This window comes from Saccopteryx bilineata, chromosome 3 (assembly GCF_036850765.1).
Source record: "Saccopteryx bilineata isolate mSacBil1 chromosome 3, mSacBil1_pri_phased_curated, whole genome shotgun sequence".
NCBI classification, from domain to species: Eukaryota; Metazoa; Chordata; class Mammalia; order Chiroptera; family Emballonuridae; genus Saccopteryx; species Saccopteryx bilineata.
Window position 1 is genome coordinate 245,074,830 of NC_089492.1, and position 14,079 is coordinate 245,088,908.

Here is a 14,079-nt window from a genome sequence, read left to right on the forward strand (position 1 = left end):
TATCTGCATTTTGTTTTATTTTGTTGTTGTTGTTAACTCACTTGAATACTGGTGGGTATTTTTCCTGTGAATAATTTTGCCTATTCACACACTGTCATACACACACACACACACACACACGCACACATAATCACACACACAATAATAATATGAAGGCTAAATGGAGTAGAATTTATTCTTTAAGAAAAGCTAATGGTAAAGTCTGAGCAGATGACTTTCTAATCCATACTGTATTTAATTGACTGTATTGAGCCATAGTACAAATTAAGTCTTCTCTATAATTTATTCTGTCAGAAGGTAACCCTCCAAACAATTTGATACTTCATTTAAACATTGGTAAATGGCTCATGGAAATGTTAATGAAAAAAGAAAAGATTTAATGATGATCAGATAAGAAACCCTCTGTTTCACAAAATGAATCCTATGTGAAATGTCGCGAATTAACCTAATTCAGTCATTCATCGAACATTTATTGAGCAGCTACCTTGTGCAGTGCATGTCTTCAGATGCTTTGGTTCTTCATCTTCTTTAATTTACCCGACATAGAAACATATTAAAAAAAGAAACAGAATTAGGAGCTAGGATAAGACTGAGAGAACCAGACATAAATCTTTCGCTTAAGAAGCTAACATCCCCAAAGTAGAGAGAAAAATACGTTCTCAGGACCTGGAAGGTTTTGCATGCTTAATTCTTTCTGACTAGAATGCCTTTTCCCTTTGATTTTCTGGGAGCTCCCCCTTTATCCTTTGAGGCTGAGTTCAAGGTCAGCTCCTTTGTAAAGACTTCCCTGATGCCCTCACTCTTTCCTGCTCTGAGCCCAGGTAACACCCTGTGTACACCTTTGACATAAAGCTTGGCTTGTTATAGTGTGGTTGTTAGTTTCTTTGCCTCCCTTTGTTATGTGATTGCAAAGTTGTTAAGGAAGGGGCTCTGTTTTAATCATCTGAGTAGATGTAACACTTAGTGGAAAACCTGGAATGTAACAGGTGCTCAATAAAGACATATAGCGGGAATAACCGGATGAGTGGATAAATGTGAAACAAAATGAAGTGTTAAGCATCCTAGAGAGAAGAACAAGTATGATGCAATGAGATCTAGGGACAAGTAGTATGACTAAGGGAAATGGGAGAGTAGGGAAGCTACCTTGGATGAGCAGGATGTAGGAGCCAGGCCTCAAAGCATCGATGTGATATAGACATGTGGAGTCAATGGAGTGTGAATCAGGGGTGAAGAGCGAGATGAGCAGAGAAAACAACATGACCAATGGCAGAGAGGTGGAAAAGTACAGACCCCGAAGTGGGAGTGATGAGATCTTCAGATCACCTGCAACTGAGGTTACCCGAAGTTCACCAACGGAAGGAGGGTCAGGCTGATTTGAGGAGTCTGATCTCTGAATCATCCTTGGAATTGTTCAGTAACAACTTTCATCCGCAATGGAATGAAGAGGGTTCAGCATGTGAGGAGTCAGTGACACTGTGGCACAGAGATAGGGTGTTCTTGAAGCCTCTATTTTTAAAACCAAATACTTGCTTTGATTTTTGGCAGTGCTTTAATATCTAGATTAAGCTTTTCCAAGACAAAAGTTAAGTGGTGACCAGGGAGAGGGGGGAAGGAGAGTAGGGAGTACAAAGGGACAAATATATATCCCACGTAGGTGGGATATAAAACTGAGACTCATGGACATAGATAAAAGTTAAATGGGTCCCTGGGAGAGGGGCTTAGGGGGAGGGGAGTAAGAGCCACAAATACACAGTGATGGAAAATGATTGAACTTTGGGTGACGGGCACACAAAGCAATCAACACTTCAAATGGTATAGGGATGTTCGCCTGAAACCTAAGTACTTGTATTGATCAATATCACCCCATTAATTTCAAAATGAAAAAACTAAAATTAAAAAAAAAATGTTTTCCAAAAAGATTGTGCAAGAAGGCTGGCCAGAATCTGTCTTTCCCCCGCCTGCTCCCTCCGTCCCCAGCCCAGATTCTCTGTCCCCTCCAGAATAACCTGTGAGGCCCCAGGAGCTCCCTGCAGAAACAGTCTGGGGTAAAGCAGTCCTTGTTGTCCTCACCTCGTCTTTCCAGCCGTGGCTGCTCAACAGATATTACAGATGGCCCAGCTCATGAGAATAAACTTCCAGATCATGCTGACTTGTCCTTTTTCTTTGAGCTCCTTATAGCTGGACTTTACCCAAAGCTGATTTATCACCCTCTCTGGCCTCAGATACCTGCTGGAATTCAGAACAGCCTCAGCTCTGCTTCCCTCCCCACCAATCCCTTCTTCATCCCACTTTGTCAGGGGCCATGGATTTGTTTTTGGATTAGGGAGTCAAAAGTCTAAGGAAGGGAGAGCTTGATTCTGGCTAATCTTATTTCCTTGAAAATGCTTTGTTATCCTCAGTAGGGAGAATGGGACCTGGGTTTATAGTACTGGTCCTGCCAGAACTCTCTCTGACCTTCAGTCTTTTATGAATAAACTCAGAGTTGAACTAGCACAACTGTCTTTGTGCTGATCAAATCTGCCTGAAGACCTGAGCAAATTTGAGGCTCAGTGAACAGGTATTTGCGAGATCCTCTGAGTTGCCAAGAAGAATGTGATAATATAACTGTGAGATTAGCAGGATTCTAATGTATTTGTATTTCCAAGCATCTATATTACATCTGCACAGTTAAGGTTGTAGAAAGTGGAGACATATACCCTCACTGACTCTCAGTTTCCAAATGAATGAGCCGCTTTCCGAGCAATCCTTTTAAATATGTCATAAAATTAACTATGGGAAAAGACAATGTTACAAATATCTTTAAGCACTTTACGCACACACACAGCTACACTTTACAAGGCAATATTAGGTATCATCCGGCATTTAAAATGTTTTGATTTTAAAACATTTAATGAGGATTCTCAGATAAATTACAACATCTCCATCTGCTGTCTTGCATCGTAGGTGATATTTTACCATTGCACAATCATCTCCAAATCTAATTCCACCAGGAAGACTTCTAATCGCAGTTTAATTTTAGAGCAATATTCCACTTGGCAATCAATAAGGTACTGTCGACAAACTTTGATTTAATAGGAGACGTGGATAACATTCTCCACATTATGCAAAGAGAAAAATACTTTCAGGAAAGGGAGAGGAGAAAGTCTTTGTCTCTCAATTCCCCTGCTGCCTACCATTTGAGCTCACAAAATCCTATAAATCAATACCACCATGTAGTGTGAATATAAGTCTCATCAATTCTACATCATTAGCACCATGAAAAAGCTAACCGCGCTTTGAGTAACTTTCCTCTGCTGGCTAACTATGTGCACTTAATAAAACAAGAATAAATGGACCCTGATTATTCAACTAACAAAGTTAAACTTATTTCTTCTGAAATCCATCAGAATTATACAGTTGTCTTATGACCACTTGAGCATCTAGGGTGACTGGTCACTGACAACACTCTCTAACCATGTTGTCCAGTGGGCTCTGGGCAACCTGCACAGGGCATGAGGCTGAAGGGAGAGTCCGTAGGGGAGGAGAGAGGTTAGTGAGTGATCAGACTCTGGGAGGTTAAGGTGAGGCAGCCAGTTCTGCGGGGATGATGCATGGAAAGATGGCAGCAGGCTGGGCAGAGATGTATTGGAATGCCAGGGCCAGTGGTCCGGAACTGAAGTGATGATCATCATGAGAAGCAAACGTCCACTGTCCTCAGATACTGGCTGTGAGGTGTGAGGTTCTAGTGGCTAAAGGATACGGGGAGATGGGATAAGACCTTAGAGAACATCTACATAGTTCCCAATGTTTTCATAACATAGTTCCCATGGTGTTACATGTCTCCCTCCCTCTGTGGACTCAGGAAGAAGATTTTGTCAACCAAAATAAAAAAGGCATTTATAATCATTTACTTTCCTATTTGAATTATTTGAACCCATAATGAATATCCAAAGAAATTCTGCTCAGCGATTAGCTAAGGAGAATAGCAATAACCTGATACAATTCCAAATAAACTTGGCATTTTTATTTGCCTGCACAATGAAATGTATAGTCTTATTAGGAATAATTATAAATTTCTGTTTAGCTTTTTAAAATATTAAAAATTGCTTGGGAGCTCTTTTTATTACCTTTAATGACCCCAGTAGATCCAGGGCTTTGGATTAGGAGTCACTGATCTGATACAAACATCTCATGGGTAGAGTAATAAAATGAGGTCCAGAGAGATACAGTGAGTGCCTTATGTTTATATAGTGACTAGAATTCAAGCTTCTCAATACCCACTATGATAAAATGGCCCTTAAAGTTACAAGGATTTTAAGCAGATCATATAGTGCCCAGATGCATACATAATAACCCTTTACAGAGTACTGTTTAATGAAGGTTTCTTTAAGTAGATTTAATATAGAAAAAGCGGTTCTAAAGATCACTATATCTGACAGGATGGTAAACATTCACTGAAGCTTAGATAATAAAGGCAGGGAGGTCAGTTTCAAAAGGTGTTCAAATTACTAAACAGCTATCCCAATTTGCCGTATTCAACAACTATGGGCCAGGCACACTGCAGGGTGCTAGGACGACCGAGATGAGGACAGAGCCTGGTGAGGAAGACAGACAAGGAATGAGACAGCCCATCAGGAGTGTCACTACCGCTAGGGACTGAAGTTCCATGGAAACAGAAGGGAAGAATTATTTCTTCAGGGAGAGGGAAGTCTAGCCTTGTTCAGGGAGGTTTCACAGAGGTGGTACAGTTTTGAATAGCTTTTGTAAGAGGAGTAAGATTCAGGAAAGTGGATAAAAGAATGGGCATTGCAGACAGAGCGACCAGCTCCTGAACAACCTCAGCGATATGGGGGACTCCACCTCTAGTCAGAGAAATGGTGACTTCAGGCAAAGTAGGGAAAAGAGTCTGTTCCTCAAGATACTCTATCACCCTCAGTCAGAAAATTGTTGACCATGCACAGGCATGGTTCTGTGAATGTGAGTGGCGCCCCCTGTGGCTGTAGAGTGCACATCCTCCATCACGGCAAGCGCCAGCCCTGGGTATGTGAGTGTATTAAATATCAGCCGTAACGTGGACTGGACTATGGCACAAAGAAAGATGCAGCAGAAGCCTCCGCTGCTGAAGGAAACAAGACTGCTTCAGGTAGCCGAGGGAGGCCACCGCCACCTGCATTCGTTCAGCCTAGGAGCAGTCCTGTTTCTCTCTCAGTCACAGCACCAAGACCTCGGAGGGGAGCCTCCATTTCTCCAGGGCAGGCACAGCTCTTTTTCCTTCCATCTGGACCAAACAGCTTTTCCAAAGCCCTGCGGGCCCGTTCTCACTAGAACACGCCTTTATTGATTAACAGCCCAAAAAGAAAGTCCCCTGAAATACGTCTTCTTTTTGTCTCCCATAGGCCCTTCAGCACCATCATGCTGTTCATGAAATTTCCTACATTGCAAAGGACATCACAGATCACCGGGCCTTTGGATATGTTTGTGGGAAGGAAGGGAATCACAGATTTGTGGCCATAAAAACAGCCCAGGCGGTGAGTACCTCGTCCAAAGAGGGCGCCTTCGCCTTCGTCTTCGTCTTCCCTTGTGACATTAGGGGACAGTACAGTCTCTGAGAGCCCGCTCTGAAACCCACTCTGATGCTGTGACTGACTAAGCGGTGCAGACGCTCTGGGCCCCCATCTAGAAAAGAGGAACAGCCTCGAAGCAAGGACGCACGCTCACACCTCTCCAGTTTTGTTCTGGTTGTTTTTTTCTAATGGGGATTTTGTAATGACTGGTTATTTTCCTTTCTGAGTCAGCTGGATGGAGGCACTGTAGACAGATAGGTTTCCTTGTGTTCATAGCCTCCTTTAAAAAGAAAATAAGAGAAAACAAATAGTTCTTTTGCATAAGGCCTACCCTAATTTCATTGTATCCAAAATTATTAATAACTAAAAGCATTGCCTTTTTGTGCTTATGATTATTATGAATTTGCAACAATAATTAGTTGAAGAAATGAACTTTAGCCTAGATGCAATTTGCTAAACCAATATAGACTAGGTAGGATTAATTAAAGATGGAATGCTTTCAGTTTCATAGGGAAAAAAAAAACTGGGGGTTGTAGGCTGCAAAACAAAGATTGGTCTCAGCTCAGCCCCATTCTTTCATTAATGCGTTTCACCACCTTTACTCCAGGCTGAACCTGTTATTCTGGACTTGAGAGATCTCTTTCAACTTATTTATGAACTGAAGCAAAGAGAAGAATTGGAAAAAAAGGCACAAAAGGATAAGCAGTGTGAACAAGCCGTGTATCAGGTATATCTGTGAATTTATCCCAGTACCAGGGAAGATTGGGGCTTAAAATAAACAGATGTGCAAACTGACAGTTAGGGCTTCTCCCCCTGCTGTCAAGTAGAAATAGAAATGAAAGGTTCTCGTGTAAATTGCAGGCACAAAAGCAGGCCATTAGAAATGATCCTCATTCTCTGAAATTCTAGACCTGTAAGAGAAAGTGAAATCTCCCATCCAGAGGAAGATTTCAGGGGCGGACAACAAAAGAAACACAATTGCTTTTGCTGTTGTTACAATGGGGTGGGGATGGCTACAGGGTTTTGATTATTTTTTCCTGTGTGTTTTCCACCTGAATGACCCACAAACCTCTCTACCCCGAGCTGGTTTCTTTACTGTCCTGTAACTGCTGAATATACAGTCTCACGTCTCTCCTTTATATCCTCTGCTTTGCGCCCTCCCTACCCTCACTCTGCTGTAGACAATTCTGGAAGAGGATGTTGAAGATCCTGTATACCAGGTAATTTCTGAAACCAGTGGTAGTTTTAGGGTCAGGAATGGCTAGGCCTATGGTGTAGAGGTTTTGTATGAACCCAGAAGCATCCTTTGCCTGCGGAGCCTGGAGAGGGACCAGGATGCTTCTCGAGGATGAGGGCTGCCAACCCCTCCAGCAGCAAATTTCCATAAAAACTAACAGAAGTTTGGCCAGCCTCAGGATGTGGGATTTGGAGCTGTGCTTCTCCCTTCTTGCCCCTGCCTCAGCCCCCTCTACAATCTGTAAAAATCTCATCCCAGAGCTGAACGCTTTCAAGGGTCTCTTGAATATTCCGAGTTCATTAGAGTGACTGAATAATGAGGTGGTTTCTCGCAGTTAAGAATTGGAGATGGGGACTGACATTTTGACGGCATTTGAACACGAAGCCAAAGGCTGGTTTGTAAGCTTTAGAAAAGCTGTGTGGAGAAGCCTCTCAGAGCCCTGACTGGCCAGGCTGCCCTCTGGCTAGAGAGCTCGTGCCCTAGGGGCTGTTCTGAGGAGGGGACGGCGGATCCTAGAGACATCCCAGCCCAGAGCTTTCGCTGCACTCTCAGCAAGGCTGCGGCCCAGTAGTGCATAGAGAGATGATTCTTCTTGGGCTCAAGTATGTGCTGTGTTCAAGCAGATGCAGAAAAAAGGGAAGAGGAGGCCTCTCTCCCCCACCCCATGCTTATTCCCATGGAGGGAAAGAAGCTCCAAATTGGACTTACTGGACATAAAAGTTGTGAAAACTTGAAATTTATATTTCTAACTGGGACACACATGGGTTATAGATATGTATGTGTTGCATATGCATGTGTGCAAATGCATATTTTCACACAGAAAGTTACTATAACAAAACTAAAATAATATGGATTTAAAAAGGTAAGATAATGTGGATAAGTTGCCATCGAAGAAGTATCGAGCACATAAGGCAAACAGAAGTCAAAGATGCACTTAAGCAATGCCCTTGCTTTGCAGTGAGTGCCGAGGTGAGCATTTGGTTATATTCTAAGCCCAGCCCCTGGCTAACCCGCTCACGGAGAATGAAGATTAGTGGCCTTTTGAAATGGCCCAGTCCTGTACAGTCAGACACATGCACATGGAAGATTTGATATCCAGTATTTAAAACTGAGAATGTAAATTAACTGGGGGAGTTTGGGGCTTCTGAGGACTTCAAAGTTGGCTTAGGAACCTGAACCTTAAAGAGAAAAGGGAGGTGACCACTGTGACTCCCAGCTTACAAAGTTGGGATCCAGGCATTCCCAGGAGACGTCATTCCCACTCAGAATGCCAGCACAAGCAGGCACGACCAGGATAAGTGCCACTGAAAGGGGAGGGTAGAATTCCAGACAGATCTGCCGTGCCCCATGCAGTCTTCACTAAGGACTGACAGTCAGACATTTGCAGTTTTCCTTGGAAAAGGCAGAAATGTGCAAGGCCCACTAGTATTTCAATAAATTCAGTTGTCTCTTCAAGATATTTTCTCTTTGTGCCTGTTTCTGTAATGCTCACTGTGATTTGTATCTTTTATTCCAAATGCTTTTTTTCCTCTTTCTTTTTCCTCTGACCTTTCCTGTCTGGCCGCTCCGTAATAGTACATTGTGTTTGAGGCTGGGCACGAGCCAATCCGTGATCCCGAAACAGAAGAGAACATTTATCAGGTATAAAATCACTTCTCTCTCTCAGCATCGTCCCCCCCACCACCACCACCACCAGTAAATGCTCTGACGGGCCTGAAGGACCAAGGGCTCTCTCCTCACACGCTCCATGTTTGGCCTTTCCGGGCTTGTTAAAGTGCCTCCACATGAACTGGCTTTTTGTTTCCCCGTAATTTACCAGTAGTTTTTCATGCCTGATCATTGAAATGGTTAAGGGCCAGTTGGATAGCATGTTCTCACTCTTAATGGATCTTAACAATTTTCATTTGACCCCAGATATCAAATATTCTATTTTAGTAAAGTAATCCACTGGAGAATTGTTGTCCATAATATAGCAGGAAGGTTTGTTTCTCAAAAGAATGTACTCATCGGAGTTCTTTAAAAAGCTAACCACACTACAAACTCAAAAGTACTACTTGAAAACAACATTGGGAAAATTAACTGAAGAAAAAAATATATAGCTAAAGGTTTTACCCCTTCCTAAGGGAATGTAAATTAAGATTCTTAAATGTCTGCTTATTTGAAAAACCATGAACACACTTTTAACTCATTTAATTCTCACAAGTATTCTGTAAAGTAGGTGCTTGAATCCCACTTGGACAAGGGGAAGCTGAGACTCAGAGAAGTTGAGTAGCTTTCTCAGGGCTGTCCAACTACTTAGAGTGGAGATCAAACCCAGGCAAGTGTGTGAAGGCTCAACTCATGCTTCTTCCCCCATGCATTTCCATCAAAGACTTTGAGTAATTGCAGCCTAGCAGCACATCAAATAAATATGACGACCTCCAAGCTTTCACTAATTAGAATCTTAGTCCTAACTTGAATGTCAACATTGTAGAAGTAGGAAACATTTCAATGTATTTTATAAGTGATTTTAATTTTCTTAATTTACTTAGTTGTGTGGTCTGTTATTCTGCCTTGGGCATGCATTACTTGCATAATAAAAATAAAATAGATTTTCAGTTTTCATCAAGTGCACAGAATTCTAAGTTATTGAAGTATACTGTTAGCTCTGTCAACAGCTCAGTTTAAACCTGCTCCATAGAATAATTAAGGACAGTTGACCCTTGAACAATATGAGTTTGAACTACATGGGTCCACATACACGCAGACTTCTTTCAGTAATCACCGGTACTGTTTCGGTCTTTTGGGAATCCACAGAAGCGAGGGCTGATTGTATACCATTTTATTTATATAAGGCACTGAGCATCTGCCAATGTTGCTACCTGCTGTAGGAATGGGGGGAAGAGGGGTGTCCTGAAACCAATTCTGGTGACTACTGAGGGACAGCTGAGTTTTCAGGGAGGCAAAAGTTATATACAGATTTTCAACTGTACAGGAGTCAGCACCCCTAATGCCCACATTGCGTATCTATCCACCGGATCTGTCTGGATTGGATTCAAGTGTGAGGTTGTGCTTTGTGGTTTTGTTTAAAATTATCACTGACAAAGTTTCTGTCTTCAGACAGATAAGTGGCATATTTGTCTTCAGTGTCAGATTTTCAAGTACAACCTTGCAGTGTCTGAGTATGAGGCCAAAGGAACCATTAACCAGTGTGCCTCTGAAGAGTGAACACCTTTTATTTTTTATTGTTTTCCTTTAAAAAAATTTTTTTTTCAATTACAGTTTACATTCAGTATTATTTTGTGTTAGTTTCAGGTGTGCAGCATAGTGGTTAGGCAACCATATACTTTACAAAAGTGGTCCCCCTGAAGTCTCCAGTGCCCACCTGGCACCACACATGGTTATTACAGTATTATTGACTTTGGTTTCTATGCTGTACTTTATATCCCCATGACTATTTTGTAACTACCAGTCTGTACTGCTCAATGTTCATTCAGACTCTCATCAAAGGACGAGTGGATAAAAAAGCCGTGGTGTATATATATATATATAGAGAGAGAGAGTGAGAGAGTATATATACAATGTGGAGAGCACCTTTTAAAATAATAGACCCTTCAATGTCAGAGGTTTCTGAATTTAGACTTAGTTGTTAGCAGGATCTGAGCTATACCCTGTCACGGGGGTGGCGGCGGAAGGATTTTACAGGGAGGAGGTTTTAGGCAAGTAGAGAACTGGGTTCTAGTTCTGGCTCTGTCACCAACCGCCTTGGCTGTGGGCTAGTGGGCATGGTACTCAAGTTTCCCCAATGACAAAATTGGAGAATAATTTCTTTCTGACTCACAGGGCGGGGAGGGGGGAATAAAACAAGCTCCTCTGGAGAAAGTACAGAAGAGGCTTCATCCAAGTTACACACATTGAGTGTACCAATGTGGACTGAGGATCTTAGTACTAGTACTACCTACCAAGCCTGGGCCTCAGTTTCCTCATCTGTAGAGTGGGTATATGAAACTGAGAAATGTCTCAAGCAGTGTCCTTTTCTGCTTTTTGCAACTACTTGCCTCATCATAGGCCCGCGATTATTTAGAGGAACATGTTGGTTTGCTTATAGAGTGGCAAGACTTAGAAGCAGTGTGTGTGATTCTGATAACATTTATTGAATGCTCATTGTGGGCCACTTTGTGAAGAAGGATTTATATGTAGTATCTTAATGTCCCTCCCAAAGCCCTATGTGGCCTGAACCATTAATTCCATCTTACGGAGGAGGAATATGAGGGTCACAGGGTCACAGAGCGACCAGAGGTGGAGCTCCTCACTCACACCCTGCTCTGACCTCTGTAAGGAAGGAGATTAGTCCTGAGGCACTTCTCAGCTCAGAATATGCTGCTGCTGAGTTTCACAATCAGATGCTATATACCAGTGGTCCCCAACCCCTGGGCCGCGGACCAGTACCGGTCCACAGAGGAAGAATAAATAACTTACATTATTTCTGTTTCATTTATATTTAAGTCTGAATGATGTTTTATTTTTTAAAGATGACCAGATTCCCTTTGTTACATCTGTCTAAGACTCACTCTTGACGCTTGTCTCGGTCACGTGATACATTTATCCGTCCCACCCTAAAGGCCGGTCCATGAAAATATTTTCTGACATTAAACCAGTCCGTGGCCCAAAAAAGGTTGGGACCACTGCTGTATACTGTGTTTCAAGTCACTATCTAAAAATCACACTTGTGGTTTACCTGTTGGGACCTCTGGATCTTTCCGGCACATCATTAAGAGAGTGAATATTTTATTGCCCTCTATTGGAAAGGCCTCTGCTCATTTTAATTTTCCTCTCCTACAGTTGCCAGGCTAGGCCTCAATTTGCTTAACAAGAGATAAACTCTGGGCCTAAAGATAAGTCTGGGATTTTAAGGAGCTATCCAGGAGCCTCATTATTTTTTTAAGGGCGTCCAAGTGTCCCAGAGCTGCTCCTCCCGAGCAGATGGCAACGGGACGCAGATTTCACCCCATCTCCTGTTTCCAGGAATGAAGTAAAAGGCCAGGGGACCTCATCCTTCAACTACGTATTGTATGACCTTGAGTGGAGTAGGTAACCTTTGGATCTCAATTTCCTGAGCTGGGAGATAGGGATACGATGTCACCTGCTTCTAGAAGTGACGTGGGGGTGGAAAGCAAGGAGGACAGCCCTCGGGACCCAGTCGGCTCTGTGCACACGTCAGTTCCCGTGACTTCCCCACGTGTCAGTGTCAGATGCTGCCCAGGGTGACTTATGATGGTGCATTAAGTAAGGTAGCACATGACTTGCGCACCGCATCATGTCAGAGAGCCCAGCAGAAAGCGACAGCCTCCCCTGACTGTGCTACTGACAACGCCAGCCTCAGGGAGGCAGAGGCTCGTGAGTAAAAGTGACCCTCTCTTTGAGGTTCACCAGTCTCATTTTCCAAACTGGATTAATAATAGTGATTGTTTTTCTCTTTGCGTGCCTCAGAAAAAGTTGGCAGCCATCCCTTTTAAACAACACAGAGCCTCATAGTGCAAAGCGTTTTTACACCTCACTCAGTTTTGACCCTTCCGGTGACTCTGTGAGATAAGAACAGCTCCGATGACAGTCATTGTAAATGTAAGGAAATCAAGTCCTCCGATTTAAGTGCTGGGTCCAAGGCCAGAGCCTCTGATTCTAAATGCGGAGTTCTTAATTTCTTAACCAGCTTCCTGCATGAGTGAGATCACAGCTTCCCATACAGGCATTCTCCAGTTTTGTTCATTCAAAAATCATTTTTAATCACTCACAACGTGTCAAGTGTAAGTGTAGTCCTATGCCACCCGAGCCTTAAATTGTCTCTTCACACTATTAATGTATTGCTGAACTGAAAGAGTCTTCTGTCTGTACAGTAATTAATATCTAGTTTTTAGAGTAGTTTCACATCTATTAACTCATTTATTTACAATGGTATTATGTATTGAGTAGCAAGTGTCGGGTCCTTGTGAATGTAACAGTGACCACAGCGTGGTCACCACCCTCCAGGAGTTCATAGGCAACTCCTTGGATGCTCCCAACAACCAGATGAGGAAACTGAGGTCAGAGAACAAAGTGACCTCTGAGGTCACCCAGCCTGTGGCAGAGCCAGGAGTAGAAACCAGCTCTCTTGCTCCCTTTGGATCTAGAACTGTTATCACTCCACAACATCGTGTTACTGAACTGGTCCACAGGCTGCCTGGCCCAGCCAGGGGAGAGGAGAACCAGGACCAAAGAAAGCTCCTTCTGGTCCTTGTCCCTTTAGCCTGACGGCCAGCGTTCTGCCCTCAGCACACACAGGGTCAGTGTACGATAATAGACATTTCTTGTTTAACCAGTACTGCCAGATGGGAGGACAAGGATAGGAAAATAGCCTGCCCACAGCGAGCTGGAGAGCAGTGAGGACAGAGGAGGGCCAGGCAGCTGCAGTGTGGCCTCCCGAGTCCTCTGTAAGATAGACCACCTTGAACTCTGCTGCCGCGGCGGGCCTCTTTTCTGTCTCCCCAGCAAGACAAGGCGCTCTGTTCAGTCAGGGGCCATGTCCATCTTGTTTTCCATCATTGTTCCAGGCAGAGATAATCGGTACTTGGCAACTTTTATTTTTTAATGAAAGGATGCACCAGAGGTTACAAGAGGACAGAGAAAGGTCCAAATGAGGCCTGGCGAGTCAGGTAAGGATTCCCAGGAAGATGGCCCAGCTGAGATAAATCTTGAAGGACAAACAGGCAGATTGGTATCTCACCCATGGGAGAGCCAAGCAGAAAAGCTTTTTCAATTATGCACAGTTTGGGTTTATCCATCCCACCGCTTTCCCTCCATTTGCAGGGATAATTGAGAGTCAGCGGCAGCGCAGCTTGCTAAGTGCCCGCGGTGAGCAGTGAATTATGGGGAAGAGAAACGCTGTTCGTTTTGCTCAGGAAAGGGTGAGCTTGTAGAAATAAAGTGAGGGCTGGCAATTTATTGGCCCTCGTTAACAAGGACTCTGTAGGCATTCTTAGAGGACTCCTTTTTAGATGGAGCCCAGTTATCGAGAGCAAAGAAATTGTATTCTTCTTTGGCTACCTGCAAACGAAGGTTTGCAAGAGCAGCTCTAACGTGCATCTTTGCACAGTTATGCTCACACATAGTCCCTTTTTTTTTTGAAAGAATGTGCATGGGCTTCTGGGAGTGTAGAATGTGATGTCTAAGAAAAAGAAGCACCCGAAACAGCTGTAGGGATGGTGGAACCGGGGCAAGATACAGCTAAGGTATAGCAAGCTGTAGTGAGATGGTAGTTACAGGGCAGTCTGCCCAGGCTCAAAT

The 14,079-nt window shown here is 43.3% G+C and overlaps 1 protein-coding gene across 2 annotated transcripts in view; it reads left to right on the top strand.

Moving 5' to 3' along the window:
* DAB1 (DAB adaptor protein 1) overlaps nucleotides 1–14,079 on the top strand; it is a 320,452-nt gene that overhangs the window by 231,317 nt on the left and 75,056 nt on the right. The window contains exons 5-8 of one of the 2 annotated variants that reach the window (XM_066269076.1): nucleotides 5,376–5,507; nucleotides 6,151–6,270; nucleotides 6,725–6,763; nucleotides 8,356–8,421. In XM_066269076.1, the coding sequence (XP_066125173.1) occupies nucleotides 5,376–5,507; nucleotides 6,151–6,270; nucleotides 6,725–6,763; nucleotides 8,356–8,421 (357 nt within the window). The remainder of the gene's footprint in view (nucleotides 1–5,375; nucleotides 5,508–6,150; nucleotides 6,271–6,724; nucleotides 6,764–8,355; nucleotides 8,422–14,079) is intronic. The other variant, XM_066269077.1, reaches the window with a different exon arrangement.